The sequence below is a fragment of the Theropithecus gelada genome, chromosome 18 (assembly GCF_003255815.1).
Source record: "Theropithecus gelada isolate Dixy chromosome 18, Tgel_1.0, whole genome shotgun sequence".
Taxonomy (NCBI): Eukaryota; Metazoa; Chordata; class Mammalia; order Primates; family Cercopithecidae; genus Theropithecus; species Theropithecus gelada.
Window position 1 is genome coordinate 862,697 of NC_037686.1, and position 15,656 is coordinate 878,352.

The window sequence follows — 15,656 nt, forward strand, 5'->3', positions numbered from 1 at the left end:
TTCTGTAACTGCTTCTGTAACCAATTGATTTTTTAACTTTTTGCCTGTTCTGCTTCTGTAAAAAATGCTTCAGCTAAACTCCCCCTCCCCTATTTAGACCATGGTATAAACAGAAATCTAGCCCCTTCTTCGGGGCTAGAGAATTTTGAGCGCTAGCCGTCTCTCGGTGGCCGGCAATAAAAGGACTCCTGAATTAGTCTCACAGTGTGGCGTTTGTCCACAACTCGCTCAGTTACAACAGGTCAAACCATGCATTTGACTCTCTCAAGTCACCCACTTGGTCCTCTTCCAAGTGTATTTTACTTCCTTTCATTTCTGCTGTAAAATTTTTTAACAAACTTCCACTCTGGCTCTAAAACTTACCTTAGTCTCTTACTCTGCCTTATGCCCCCCTAGGTGGAATTCTTTCTTCTGAGGAAGCAAGAAATAAGGTTGCTGCACACACAAATGGATTTGCCACTGCTAATATATTAATGAAAGGTGACTAAACTAAATACAAATAAGTATCTTGAAGTTTGAAGAAAAGTCCTTCTTATGCCACCACTCCCAAATCCAACCTATAGTATACTGAACTGACACACCTCCGATTTAATGCCAAAAAATCCTTTATAAGTCTATAAATTTCTATTCCCTCCTCCCCATAAGCAGCTGTTTGGCTTAGGGAATCCCTAGTGCAAAGGCAATCAGACATACTCCTCCCCCTAGAAGAGCTGTAAAACAGTCTGAATAGCCACTCAAGCTACAAAGTTACCGGAATTAAAACAGTGCGCTATTAGGACAAGGAGACATACAGACCAGTGGTCCACAAGAGAGCCCAGAAAGCAATCCTCCATATATATAGCCAATTAATTTTCAACAAAGGTGTCAAGACCATTCAACAGGGGAAAGAACGGTCTTTTCAATAAATGGTGCTGGGAAAACTAGATTTCAGCACCCTAGCATTTTTTAATGACTGAAATAAATAATTTTTATCAGGCCCTTGCTTGCTTGCACATGTTAATCACTCACTTTTTGCTAAATATTCCTTGTTGCAAACAATATAATGATAAACTGTTGATGTACTGCTTTTCTTTGTCAAGCAGAAAGAGATAACTTCAGGGTCACGTAAAGAAAACTGTTGCCAGAAGAAATGAATGGCTTTAGGGACACTGTTACCAGCTGCTAACAACCAGATGTCTGGTTGCTGAAGGCATTATCTGAGACTAAAAAAACACAGACTTTTCCACTAGATTCTGTGAAACTCCCCATCCCTTACTCTCTAGTCACATTAAAAACTACCCACTGCTTCCTTTTGTTTAGATGGATTTAAGAGATCTTTTCCTCCCACCTTCTTGCTTTAGCCAAATCAAATAAACCTTTCTCTATCTCCAAGTACCGATGACTCAGTATTTGATCTCAGCTCCGCACTGGGGATACAAGCCTGAATTGAGGATTCTATAACAATCTTAGAAGAAAACGCTGGGGAAAGTCTTCTTGACACTGGATTTGGCAATGCTTTCCTGGATATAACACCAAAAGGAGGGGAAACAAAAGAAAAAAATAGATAAACTAGACTTCAAAATTTTTAAATTTTGTACATCAAAGAAAATCATCAAGAGTGAAAAAGGCAACCCACAGAATGGGAGAAAGTATTTGTAAATCATTTACAGATTGTGCATATGAAATCCAAAAATCTGAAATCTGAAATGCTCCAAAACCCAAAACTTTTTGAGCACTGGCATGATGCTCAAAAAAAATGCTCACTGAAGCATTCTGAATCTCAAAGTTTTGGATTTAGAATGCTTAATTGGAGTCGGGCATGGTGGCTTACACCTGTAATCCCAGCACTCTGGGGGGGGCCAAGGTGGAGGATCACTTGAACCCAGGAGTTCAAGACCAGCCTGGGCAACTCTATTAAGTGAATAAATAAGTAGGCAAATGCTTAACTGGTAAGTATAAATGCAAATATTCCAAAATCCGAAATGGAAAACATTTCTGAATCCTAGCATTATGGATAAGGAATACTCAACCTATACCAGATAAGGGATTAATATCTAGAACATATAAAGAACTCCTACAACAACAAAAAACCCATTTTAAAAAATGGGCAAAGGATATGGATAAAAATTTTCCCAAGGAAGACATATAATTGGTCAATGAGCACATGAAAATATAGTCAACATCAGTAATTCCTAGAGAAATGCAAATCAGAACCACAATGGAGATATCACGTCACAACACAGTCACTAGGATGGCTACAATAAAAAGCACAATAACAAGTGCTAATGAAGATCTGGAAAAATTGGAACCGTTGAGCATTGCTGGTAGGAATGTAAAATGGTGTAGCTGCTACGGAAAAGTCGGACAGTTCCTAAAAACGTGAAACATAGAACTACCATATGAGCCAGCAATTGTACTCCTAGGTATATATCCAGAATAATGGAAAGCACGGTCTCAAACGTTTATCTGTACAACAATGCTCACAGTATTCATGACAGCCATGAAGCGGAAATAACCCAAGGGTCCGTCTACAAATGAACGGATAAACAAAATGTGGTATACACACACAATGGAATATTACCCACCCATAGAAAGGAATAAAGTTAATATATGCTACAATATGGACAGACCTTGAAAACATTTTACTTAGTGAAACAAGCCAGTCACAAATCGACAAATACTGTGATTCCACTTATATGCAGTACCTAGTCAAATTGATAGACAGTTGAATGGGGGTAGAGGGAGGAGGAAGGGGGAGGCATTCTTTAACAATACGGAGTTTACGCTGGCAATGATGAACAGTTTTGGGTATAGATAACAGTGATGGGTACACAGCACTGTGAACGTAATTAATTCTACTGAATTATACCACTTAAAAATAGTTAAAATGGACCAGGCACCATGGCTCACGCCTGTAATCCCAGCACTTTGGGAGGCCAAGGCGGGCGGATCATTTGAGGTCAGGAGTTTGTGACCAGCCTGACCAACATGGTGAAACCCTGTCTCTCCTAAAAACACAAAAAAATTAGCTGGGCATGGTGGCACATGCCTGTAGTCCCAGCTACTCAGGAGACTGAGGTAGGAGAATCGCTTGAACTCTAGAGGCGGGATGCAGTGAGCCGGGATCCCACCACCTTACTCCAGCCTGGGCAACAGAGCAACACTCTGTGTGGGGGGGGGGAAAAAAACCAAACAGCTAAAATGAGGAATATCACATTATACATATTTTACCACAATAAAAAACTGCATCATGGCCCGCATAGTGGCTCACGCCTATAATCACAGCACTTTGGGAGGCCTAGGAGGAAGGACTGCTTGAGTCCAGGAGTTCAAGACCAGCGTGGGCAACATGGTGAAACCCCATCTCTACAAAATAAAAAAATTAGCCTGTGGTGCACGCCTGTGGTCCCAGCTACCTGGGGGGCGAAGGTGGGAGGATCGCTTAGGCCCAGGAGGTTGAGACGGCAATGAGCTGCCACTGGCTCTAATGTAGTAGCATGCATTAGGGAGGGTAGGTGAGGGGTAATAGCAGGACACTCCCACTACATACTTCCTTTTGTTTTTTTTTAAAGTTATACCGTGTGCATGATTATGTATTATAAAAAACAAATCATAAAAGGGGGGAAAAAAGCCTGCAGATGATAATACCTTCATATGAAAATGCTAGAAAGAGTCTTACATATAATCTAGTTCAATGTTTTCACTTTATAGATGAGGAACTTCAACAGCACACAGATTATATTATGTTCTTGCCCAAATTCAAACATCCAGTCAGGCAAAGACAGCGATAAAAGCAGATGCAGATAAGGGAGAGTGTGTGGTTTTTTTTTTTTGAGATGAAGTCTCGCTGTTGTCCCCCAGGCTGGAGTGCAATGAAGCGATCTCGGCTCACTGCAACCTCTGCCTCCCGGGTTCAAATGATTCTCCTGCCTCGGCCCCCAGAGTAGCTGGGATTACAGGTACCTGCTACCATGCCTGGCTAATTTTTGTAATTTTTATATTTTTAGTAGAGAAAGGGTTTACCATGTTGGTCAGGCTGGTCTCAAACTCCCAAGCTCAGGTGATCCACTTGCCTTGGCCTCTCGAAGTGCTGAGATTACAGGCATAAGGAGAGTACATTTTCTTTTTTTTTTTTTTTTTTTTTTTTTGAGACGGAGTTTTACTCTTATTACCCAGGCTGGAGTACAATGGCACGATCTCAGCTCACGGCAACCTCTGCCCACTGGGTTCAAGCGATTCTCCTGCCTCAGCCTCCTGAGTAGCTGGAATTACAGGCATGAGCCACCATGCCCAGCTAAGTTTTGTATTTTTAGTAGAGACGGGGTTTCTCCATGTTGGTCAGGCTGGTCGCAAACTCCTGACCTCAGGTGATCTGCCCACCTCGACCTCCAAAAGTGCTGGGATTATAGGCGTGAGCCACTGCACCCGGCCGAGGAGAGTATATATTCTAAGAAAACAAAAGTAACCACAAAACAGAAGAAACATTTTTAAAATAATTTTATTAACCCTTGGCCTATAACCCGTGGCTCATGCCTGTAATCCCAGCACTTTGGGAGGCCGAGGAGGGCAGATCATGAGGTCAGGATTGATCAAGACCATCCTGGCTAACACGGTGAAACCCCGTCTCTACTAAAAATACAAAAAATTAGCCGGGCACGGTGGCGGCGCCTGTAGTCCCAGCTCCTCGGGAGGCTGAGGCAGGAGAATGGCGTGAACCCGGGAGCCAGAGCTGGCAATGAGCCAAGATCGCACCACTGCACTCCAGCCTGGGCGACAGAATGAGCCTGCGTCTCAAAAAAAAAAAAAAAAATTGTATTAACCCTTAAGAGTTTCAGGTTAAAAAACAAAAAGAATTTTAGAGTTAGGCACAGTGGCTCACGTCTATAATCTCAGCAACTCAGGAAACTGAGGTAGGGCCAGGAGTTTGAGATTGCAGTGAGCCAGAATACTTAAAAATCATATACGACTATTAATAGGTAAAATCAAATACAATGCAAATATTCTGGATTCATCATAAAAGTTATAAGCAATGCAATGATGCTCCTAAGTATTGCTTCAGACCCACGTTAAAATGAAATAAACAAGAAAGAAAAAAACATGGAAGGAAGAACTTTAGAACTGGTAAAAATAGAGGGGAGTGGTGATATTTTACCAATTATCTGAGGTAGCCTTGGGACTAGTGCTCCTTGGCTGCTCATGTCTTCCCAGTCCCCAGAATACCAACAAATGTCTCACCCAGTGGCTCTGTCCTCGCAGTTTATCATTTGATTCTCCTACTATTTCTTCCCATACAGCAGCTGTTCGGTCAAAAGAACAGGAAGCCAAAACCTGTCCAAATTCAGGATGGGCCCATGTCACACGCCATACAGATCCACTATGTGTCTGGGGAATCGAAAAGAAAAAGAACAGATATTCGTTATTCCAGGGCTCCTTTTTTCCTAAAAACTTAGTTTATTCATATTTCATAAACACTGGTTTTATGTAAGGACACAATACAGTTTTACTTCTGTAAGAGGAGAAAACTGATCAACATAACATGTAAATAAAAAGTTAAATCCAGAATGTTTTAACCTTTAGAAGACATTCTATACTTAGGATTATAGCGCTTCTGGAATTCAGTTCTTTTCACATTTTACTAATAAAACAAAAATCTAGCCAGATAAAGTTTACTACTTTCCAGTGCTGATAGTTGGAGAGTTGCTTCAGAGTTTAGCGTAACCAACCTTTAAAACAAAGATTCTACAAGTCCACCATTTTACTTGTAAATTCTTTCTACAGAAAATACCCATCTAATAAAATAAATAACATTAGATTTATTTGCTCCAAAATCCACAGAGACGGAATGGAATCCACAGGGAATGGGAGCAGAGTGAACATGAAGTGATGGCTAAATGAGTGCTGGGTTTCCTTTAGAGGTGGCAAACAATGTTCTGAAATTAGAAGTGGTGGTGGTTCGCCAATTTAATGAATATACTTAAAATCACTAAATTGTACACTTTAAATGGGTGCACATTATGATATGTAAATTATAGCTCAATGAAAAAAATAGTTTTTTAAAAAATTTGCTTCAACCAGGCATAGTGGCTCACGCCTGTATTCCCAGCACTTTGAGGGGTTGAGGTGGGCAGACTGCTTGATCTCAGGGGTTCGAGACCAGTCTGGGCAATACAGCAAAACCCCATCTCTACAAAAAATTAGTCAGGCGTGGTGGTGTGCAGCACTTGTGGTCCCAGCTGCTTGGGAGGCTGAGGTGGGAGGCTCACTTCAGCCTGGAAGGTTGAGGCTGCAGTGAGCCAAGATTGCGCCACTGCACTCCAGCCTGGGTGACAGAGCAAGACCTTGTCTCAAAAAAAAAAAAAAATTGCTTTAAAAGTCTAATAATATATAGAGATTATAGCCATAAAATGCTTAAATGATTTTAACTGACAATATAGTCTATTGATAACAGACTACTGTATGAAGAGTAGATACAGGGAAGCCCAAATCCTTACACCCCTCATGTTGGCCAAGGGGTGGGAGTGGAGGGGATCGGAGAAGGGATATAAAGATCTTAAAGAATGTCACCATCAAAAGAATTTGCTAGGTGCTTCTCAGGGAAAATACTGTATAATAACAAACAACATGCAGAAAATGTGTTTCACACTCTATAGCTAACATTTTTTACAGTCAACAACATAAAAATAGTTTAACCAATAACTTCAACATGGTAATGTCACCAACTAAAGGTACATTTTGCACCCTTATTTTTTAACCTTGTTTTGTCCAGTGTTTTCTGTACCATCTTTAATTCTTACTTATACAGGGCTATAAAGTTAAAAATGCACACTAAGGCAGGTAAGTTTTATTAGATTTACAGTAAAATGCAATCTAACTAAAGAATAAGGTTTGTACAAAGATGCTCATAACAATAAAATGGAAACTTAAATATCCATTAGTTAAGTAAAATGGTATTTTTATTGGCTGTTAATAAAAAGCCTTTAAAGATATAGAAAAGTACATATGAAATATGTTAGGCTTAAAAGCAAGAGATAGGGGTTTCCTTTTGGAATGATAAAAATGTTTTAGAACTAGAAAGAGGTGATAGCTGCACAACACTGTAAATTAAGTAAAAGCCAATTAATTGTTTACTTTAAAAGTATTAATTTTATGGTATGTAAATCTCACCTCAAAGGAGGGGGGGAGTTTGGATAGAACTTTCACAAAAGAAGATACATGAATGGCAAATAAGCATATGAAAAAATAATCAACATGAGGTATTAAGGAAATACAAATAAAATCCAATGATTTTGTGGTCACTTCTCAACAACTAAAACGTCTATAATAAAAAAGACAGGTATCATCAAGTGCAGGTGAGGCTGCAGAGAAACTGGAACCTCACACACGGCTGGTGGGCACAGTCACTTTGGAAGAGTTTGGCAGTTTCTTAGAAAGCTAAGTATACATAACCCATCAATTCCACTCCTCGGCATCTATCCAAAAGAAATGAAAATGTATGTCCACAGACTTACATGGCACGTTCTTAGCATTACTCGTAATAGCCAAAAACTAGAAACAACTCAAATGTCCATCAACTGGTGAACAGACAAACAAAACGTGGCAATATATATACAACTGACTACTCAGTATCAAAGGAACCAACTGACACATGACACAATATGGATGAACCTCAAAACATGCAAAAGGAAAGTGACCAGACACAAAGGACTATGTATTTCAGAATTCCATTTCTATGACATTTCTAGAAAGGATAAACCAGGCCGGGCGCGGTGGCTCACGCCTGTAATCCCAGCACTTCGGGAGGCCAAGGCGGGCGGATCACTTGAGGTCAGGAATTTGAGACCAGCCTGGTCAACATGGTGAAACCCTGTCTCTACTAAAAACACAAAAATTAGCCAAGCGTGGTGGCAGGTGCCTGTATTCCCAGCTATTCAGGAGGCTGAGGCAGGAGAATTGCTTGAACCCAGGAGGCCGAGGTTGCAGCGAGCCGAGATCACGTCACTGCCCTTCGACCTGGGCGACAGAGCAAGACTCCAGCTCAAGAAAAGGGCAGAGGAGGCCGGGCGCGGTGGCTCAAGCCTGTAATCCCAGCACTTTGGGAGGCCGAGACGGGCGGATCACGAGGTCAGGAGATCGAGACCATCCTGGCGAACACGGTGAAACCCCGTCTCTACTAAAAAATACAAAAAACTAGCCGGGCGAGTGGCGGGCGCCTGTAGTCCCAGCTACTCGGGAGGCTGAGGCAGGAGAATGGCGTGAACCCGGGAGGCGGAGCTTGCAGTGAGCTGAGATCCGGCCACTGCACTCCAGCCTGGGTGACAGAGCGAGACTCCGTCTCAAAAAAAAAAAAAAAAAAAGGGCAGAGGAGGGTAGGGGAGAGGAACCTATGGAGACAGAAAATGGATCAGTGGTTGCCTGGGGCTTGGAGTGGGAAGAGGCCACAAGCAAACGTCTGAGTTTGAGAGAAATGTTCTAAAACCGGACCGCAGTGTGACTAAAACTCACCGAACTGTACATTCAAAATGGATGACTTTTAAGGTATGAAAATTTCTACTTGGCCGGGCACGGTAGCTCACGCCTGTAATCTCAGCACTGTGGGAGGCTGAGGGCAGATCACCTGAGGTCAGGAGCTTGAGACCAGCCTGGCCAACATGGCAAAACCCCATCTCTACTGAAAACACAAAAATTAGCCGGGCATCGTGGTGCGTGCCTATAGTCCCAGCTACTCAGGAGGCTGAGGCAGGAGAATCACTTGAACCCAACAGGCAGAGGTTGCAGTGAGCCAAGATCACACCACTGCACTCCTACCTGGGCAACAGAGTAAGACTTTGTCCCCCCAAAAAAAAGAAGAAAATTTCTACTTGAGTAAAGGTTTTTTTTTTTTTTAAAGAGAAAACTATGTATGTAACATTACAACTATTAAAATACGTAAAGGAAAAAGGAATATTCTGAATTACTAAGATAATTATGTTAGAATTCTACATAATTACAGATTTTCTTACTCTCAAATTCTGAGAAACACACTTGTTACTTTAATAGTGAAAAGCAGTAAAATGTCTCTCCAGGAAAAGAACTACTATATTAATTTTATCATTTTCTCAAAACAATTCATTGATAACTATGCAATGAACAGTAAATATTTCTGTATTTTTAATAACTGTAAAAATAAACACTAACCTTCCAGCTAGCAGTACAATGCCAATCACCACTTTCACTTTTATCCCAGACCTACAAGAAAATAAAAGGCAGATATTTTATGCAAAAATTCCTACAAATTGATACGAAAAACTGTAAGACTGAATCAGTGTACAAGCAAAGGGATGAACATATAATTCACAAAAGAATACAACCAGCAAGTAAACATTCATTCATTCAATTAAATATTCATTGGGAGGCCGGGTGCGATGGCTCACGCCTGTAAACCCACCACTTTGGGAGGCCAAGGCAAACGAAGTCAGGAGTCCAAGACCAGCCTAGACAACGTGGTGAAACCCCATCTCTACTAAAAATACAAAAATTAGCCCCATGCCTGTCCCAGCTACTAGAGAGACTGAGGCTTGAACCCCGGAGGCGGAGGTTGCAGTGAGCTGAGATCACAATACTGCACTCCAGCCTGGGCAACAGAGCGAGACTCCTGTCTCAAAAAATATATATAGAGAGAGAGAACCTTGAATGTGTCAAGCACTGGGCCAGGCACTGAGGGATTCAGGAAGCTGAGCTCTAAATAACAGAGATAATTAGTTACAGTCAAATCTCCTTATTCAAAGTAGTTGTTTTCTACAGTGTCGCCTCCACCACAGAAACATTGCTCCCAGGGGAAATACTAGGTTAGGTTCCTGTGAGTCTCTGGTCTACATTTTTGTCAACCAGTCAGTACATGACCTCGTTTAATGTGTGTTTCTGTTTAAAGAGAACTTATTTAATACATATTGTTTATTCATCAATATTGAACTCACTCAACAGCACTATAACTCATGTCTGAAGGAAGCTTCTCTAACGCACGTACTATCGCTTTAACGCACATCGCCTCCTTCTGTATAGGAACCAGACAGCACTTCAGCACTAGGCTTGCAGGCCATTTTAAACAGCGAAATCACCAATAGAAAGGACAAACAATGAAAAAATCATTGCACTAAATAGATCACAAAAAACACCTGCTTACAGTATGAGCCAAAATAGAGTATCACCTGGTTTCACCTCAATGGGAAACGTCTGTCCTGAGACTCAAACTTTTCACCACTCCGCACGCATGCACAAATGACTGCAAAAGCAGTGTGACTTTTGGGATACAAGTAAATTTCAGAGTAGACAAATTAAAAAAATACAGAATCTACAAACTATAGGCTCAACTGTACATGTAACAAATGGTAAAGCAAAAATATTGAAACCAGGCATGGTGGTGCACACCTGTAGTCCAAGCTACTCAAGAGGCTGAGGCAGGAGGGATTACTTGAGCCCAGGAGTTTGATCACGCTCGTGAATAGCCACTGCACTACAGCCTGGGCAACATGGCAAGACTCCATCTCAAGACAAAAAAATTGAACCTTATTACCCAGAAAAAATATAGATTACAGTAAGAAAGTGCCAATTTCACCTATTAAAAATGTAACGAGGGCAATAACACTATGAAATCAATACTATCACTGGCAGTATAAAAACGGTATAACCTGAAAAATAGCAATTTGCCAATTCTCTTCACTAGTTTTTAAAATATCCACTAATTTCTCTTCTGGAATTAGCCTAAGAAAATCATTCAAAATACATAAAATGCTAAACTAATGAAAATTTTCAGTACAACACTATTTCTGACAAGACATGTATATATATACACACACTCTACCATGGCAATTTAAAACGTTAAAGGAAAAACAGAGGAAATCAATAAATATTAACAAACATTAGCAATAAGCCTGTAATTTTTTTACTCTCTAAAAAGAAAAATATATTACTTGTTCATTTAAAAATATATACAAATAAATACATGGCTCCTCCCTTAAAAAAAAAAAGTACTCTGGAATAAATGGACATAAGCGGGCTGGGCAAGGTGACTCGCACCTGTAATCCCAGCACTCTGGGAGGCTGAGGTGAGAGGATCACTTGAGCCCAGGGGTTCGAGACTAGCCTGGACAACACAGCAAGACCCTGCCTCTACAAAAACAATTTGTAGGCAGGCGTGGTGGCGTGCATTTGTAGTCTCAGCTACCGGGGAGGCTGAGGTGGGAGGATCGCTTGAACCTGGGATGTTGAGGCTGCAAAAAGCCAAGATCGCACCACTGCACTCCAGTCTAGGTGACAGAGCCAGACCTTGTCTCAAAAAAAAACGGAAAAAGAAAAAAACATTAAGTGAAATAAACCAAATATAAAAGGGCGAATATTCTATGATTCTATTTATCTGAGGTACCTAGAATATGCAAATTAATAGAAAGTCGTAGAAAAGAGGTTACCAGAGGGTGAGCTGGAGGCAACAGGGTGCTCTCGGGTACAGAGTTTCAGTTTAGGATGATGAAAAGGTTCTGGAGATGAGCAGTGGTGACGCTGCACAGCAATGTGAATGCTGTGCTCAATGTCACTGAATTCTACACTTTAAAACGGTTAACGTAGTTTATTACAACAAAAATAAACTTGTTTCAAAAAAAGAAACTACATCGTTTAAGAACTGCAACACTACCTATAAAAAGTTTATCTTTGAGAGATCACTGGTATCAAACTCGAATGTGAAAAAGGAAAAACTGTCCTTTAGATTTTCAGTGACTCTGGAGTTGTCGAGAACCAAAATAAGCCGCACTCCAGCTTTCATTCATCCTGCAACACATCTGGGAGGTTCCTAAATCCCATATGTCATCCCCACATTAGAAATTCTGCTTGTCGGCCGGGCCCGGTGGCTCACGCCTGTAATCTCAGCACTTTGGGAGGACGAGGCAGGCGGATCACGAGGTCAGGAGTTCAAGACCAGCCTGGCCCACATGGTGAAACACCATCTCTGCTAAAAAATACAAACAAAAAATTAGCCGGGCGTGGTGCGCGCACCTGTAATCCCAGCTACGTGGGATGCTGAGGCAGGATAATCGCTTGAACCCGGGAGGCGGAGGTTGCAGTGAGCCGAGATCGTGCCCCTGCACTCTAGCCTGGGTGACAGTGACTCTGTCTCAAAAAAAAAAAGAAAGAAAGAAAGAAATTCTGCTTGTCGGAAGTGTTCACAGACTTTTATAGGAACTTAAAGAAACAAACCCTCCAATTCCCGCGCAGCAAGCAGAGAAGTCATTGGATGTAAACGGTTTGTATTTTTCTTCCTTGGCGTAACAAAGTGAGCTTCTGCTCTGAACCCAGGGAGAAAACCATGTGCCCCAGTAAGAGAACACCGGCGGGGCAGAGAACTCGACACAGCGCCGGGCAGGCAGAGTGTCCCACCAGGTCCCACTGCAGGTCCTCGGGTGAACAGTGCGGGCAAGACACGCCACGCCCAGGCGGACGGCGGGACGCCCCCGGGTTCCCGCCCCCGGGTTCCCGCCCGCAGCCACCGCAGCGCTGCCCGAGCGAAAGCCCGGCGTCCCCTGCGGGCGGGAGCGCGCACGCGGCACCAGCTGCGCAGGCGCACGGGAGCGCGGCCCGCGAGGCCGCCGTGACCCCACAATACGCGGGCGGGGAGCGCTTTCGCCCCGTCCAGCCAGGGCTCGCCCGCCACCCCACAGCTTCCCGCGGCGTCACTGAAACCCAGACCCAGCCGTGTTCCCCGCACCGCCCACCCACTCTCCCTCCTTCCGGGCTCGGCCCCGCCCGCAAGCGCCGCGCGCACCTTCACGCTCTGATCGCTGGAGCAGGTCGCCATCCGCCGCCCGTGGAAGTCGAAAGAGACATCGTGGATGAGATCCTTGTGGTCCGCCGCGATGCTGCGAGCCACAAACATGGCTTCCGTCGGGCCCGCGCCTCCGAAGAGGACAGTGGCGGCAGCAGCGGCGGCGGCGCGCGGCCCGCAGCCTCGCCCGACCTCGCACCCCGGGAGCGCACGGCGCGTGCTGCCCACGCCCCCGCACCGCCCCTGCCCATCAAGCCCCGCCCACACCCCGGTCCCTCAAGCCCCGCCCCACCCACGGGCCCGTCCAGCCCCACACCGTCCCCTGGCCCCTCAAGCCCCGCCCAGGCCCTGGCTCATCATGACTCGCCCCACCCCTCGGTCCCTCAAGCCTCGCCCCGCCCCCTGGCCCGTCAAGCCCCGCCTACTCCCCGGGCCGTCATGCCTCGCCCCGCCCTCCCGCCCCCTCAAGCCCCGCCCTGTCCTCGGCCCGGCGGGTCCTGCGGGACTGGTGCGGGTGCCTCCGGGCTCTGAGCGTTCGGCGGCGGCGGTTGCTCTGCAAAAGGCGAGTTACCGGTGATGAGAAGCAGTAAGAGCTCATTTGTATACAGTGAAATGAAGAAGGATGAGAAGGTGAAGACTGCTCTCGCGGTCCTCGTCCCTGAATCCATAAGTCGACGTTTGGCTGTGTTTCCCCCAGACACGTGCGAGGCGCGCGGAGCGGGGGGAGGAGGCGAGCCGTGGCGTGGTCAGGAGCCGCGCTCCGCAGGGACCGCTGAGGAGCCGGGAGGGCCGGGGAGACGCCTGAGGGCATGACGGGCAGTCCAGGCTCGGCCGCCGAAGAGCGCAGGCTGGACGGGGAGGAGAGGATCGGAAGTAGTAGTTTAAATGCGTCAACGTTTACCGGCAGACCGGGCCCGGGGGTTCCAGGAGCCACCACGGGATAGGGAAACAGTAGGAATTACCAGAGCCCGCCGGTAGAAACGTCATCCCGGGGGAAGGAAGCGGCTGGGGGAAGTGGCCCGCCTGCTCGCCGGGAGCCGGAGTCCTCGGGGAAAGGAGGTGAAGAGGACCAGACCCCCGGGAGGACGCCTGGCTCCGATCACGGATTCCGCCAAAACGGGAGAGTGGAGGAGCCTCTTTCGAGACGCCAGCGACTCGGGGCTTGCTCATAGGAAAAGGCATTCTGGAGGGCGTAGTGGGAAACTTTAGGATGGAGACGGTGGAAGCTTGCATCAGGGGAGCAAAAGTACAGAAGAAGAAGAAAAAAAAACTAAAAATGAGGCTGTAGGAAATCCCTTTGGATTTTGGCCAGGAATGACAAGAATGTGAGGTATGGTAAGATTAGCAGGCTGGAAAGGTTTTTAAATGATTGGTCCCAGCTGTCCCCTGACGGATTGCACAGAAACCTGCAAAGAGAAGTGGCGAAATGACCTTTTTCAACCGTAAATTGTATTGCTACTTTAAGAGGTGGACCCTACCTCTTATGATAACTGATAACAACTATAACTTTTTTGAAGGTCAAAGACACTCATATCCAAAGAAAGTGTTCACTATAAAAGTCCAATCAAAATATATTGATTATTATTAAAATACCAAAACAGTTTAAAAATTCTTTTAATTCAATGTAAATAAAGACAGTAAACAGATCAGTGGTTGCCAGACATTATCAGAGTGGAAGTGAAGTGTTGAATTAGGTGAAACAGTGGATTTTTTAAAATAGACTTTAGTTTTTAGAATACTTTCAGGTTCACAGCAAAATTGAGCAGAAAATAGAGTTCCCGCATGTACCCGTACTGCCACACATGCACAGCATCCTCCACTGTCAACGTCCCATACCAAAGTGGTACCTTTGTTATGATCAGTGAACCTACATTGACACGTCATTATCACCCAAAGTTCAGGCCTAGTGGCTATTACCCTGTAATCCAGCACTTTGGGAGGCCGAGGCAGACAGATTATCTGAGCTCTGGAGTTCAAGACCAGCCTGGGCAACGTGGCGAGACCCCTGTCTCTACTAAAAATACAAAATAAAAATACAAAAAAAAAAAAAAATCCCCAGGAGTGGTGGTGGAGCTGAGGTTGTGCCACAGCACTCCATCCTGGTCAACATTGTCTCAAAAAAAAAAAAAAAAAAAAAAAAAAGGGAGACATTATCTCAAAACACTTGGTGTTTTATTCTATGGGTTTTGGCAAAGATATAATGACGTGGATCTACCGTTATAGTATTATGCGGAATAGTTTGACTGCCCTGAAAATCCTTAGTGCTCCTGTTCATCCCTTTCTTCTGACAACACCTGGCAACCGCTGATCTGTGCACTGACTGCATGGTTTTGACTTTTCCAGAATGGCATATAATGGAATCTGGAAGTGACCAGCCTTTTCAGATTGCCTTCTTTCTTTATAGTAACATGCATTTAAGCTTTCTCCATGTCTTGTCTTGATAGTTCATTTCTTTTTAGTGCTGAATAATATTCCATTGTCAGGCTGTAACAATGTTGATTCATTCACCAACTAACGGGCATCCTGGTGGTTTCTGTGTTTAGGCAATTGTCAGTGAAGCTCCTACAAACATCTGTGTGCAGGTTTTTGTGTGGACATGTTTGCAACTCCTTTGGATGGATACCAAGAAGCATGATTGCTGGATCATATAGTAAGAGTAAGTTTAGTTTTGTTTTTGGGGGTTTTGTTGTGTTTTTTGAGACAGGGTCTCACTCTGTCATGGCAGACAATCATGGCTCACTGCAGCTTTAAATTCCCTGGGTTCAGATGATCCTCCCACCTCAGCCTCCCGAGTAGCTGGGACTGCAGGCACAGTGCCACTGCACCCAGCTAATTTTTCTATTTTTTGTAAAGGTGGGGTTTCACCATGTCGACCAGGCTGGTCTCA

At 44.3% G+C, this 15,656-nt stretch overlaps 1 protein-coding gene across 2 annotated transcripts in view; it reads right to left on the reverse strand.

The window, feature by feature from the left end:
* SEH1L (SEH1 like nucleoporin) overlaps positions 1-13,015 on the reverse strand; it is a 39,130-nt gene extending 26,115 nt beyond the window's left edge. For both annotated transcript variants that reach the window (XM_025365486.1, XM_025365487.1), the window contains exons 1-3: positions 12,770-13,015; positions 9,154-9,204; positions 5,215-5,361 (exon numbers count right to left, since the gene is read on the reverse strand). In XM_025365486.1, the coding sequence (XP_025221271.1) occupies positions 5,215-5,361; positions 9,154-9,204; positions 12,770-12,880 (309 nt within the window). In that variant the 5' untranslated portion in view covers positions 12,881-13,015. The remainder of the gene's footprint in view (positions 1-5,214; positions 5,362-9,153; positions 9,205-12,769) is intronic.
* Between the last annotated feature and the right edge of the window lie 2,641 nt (positions 13,016-15,656).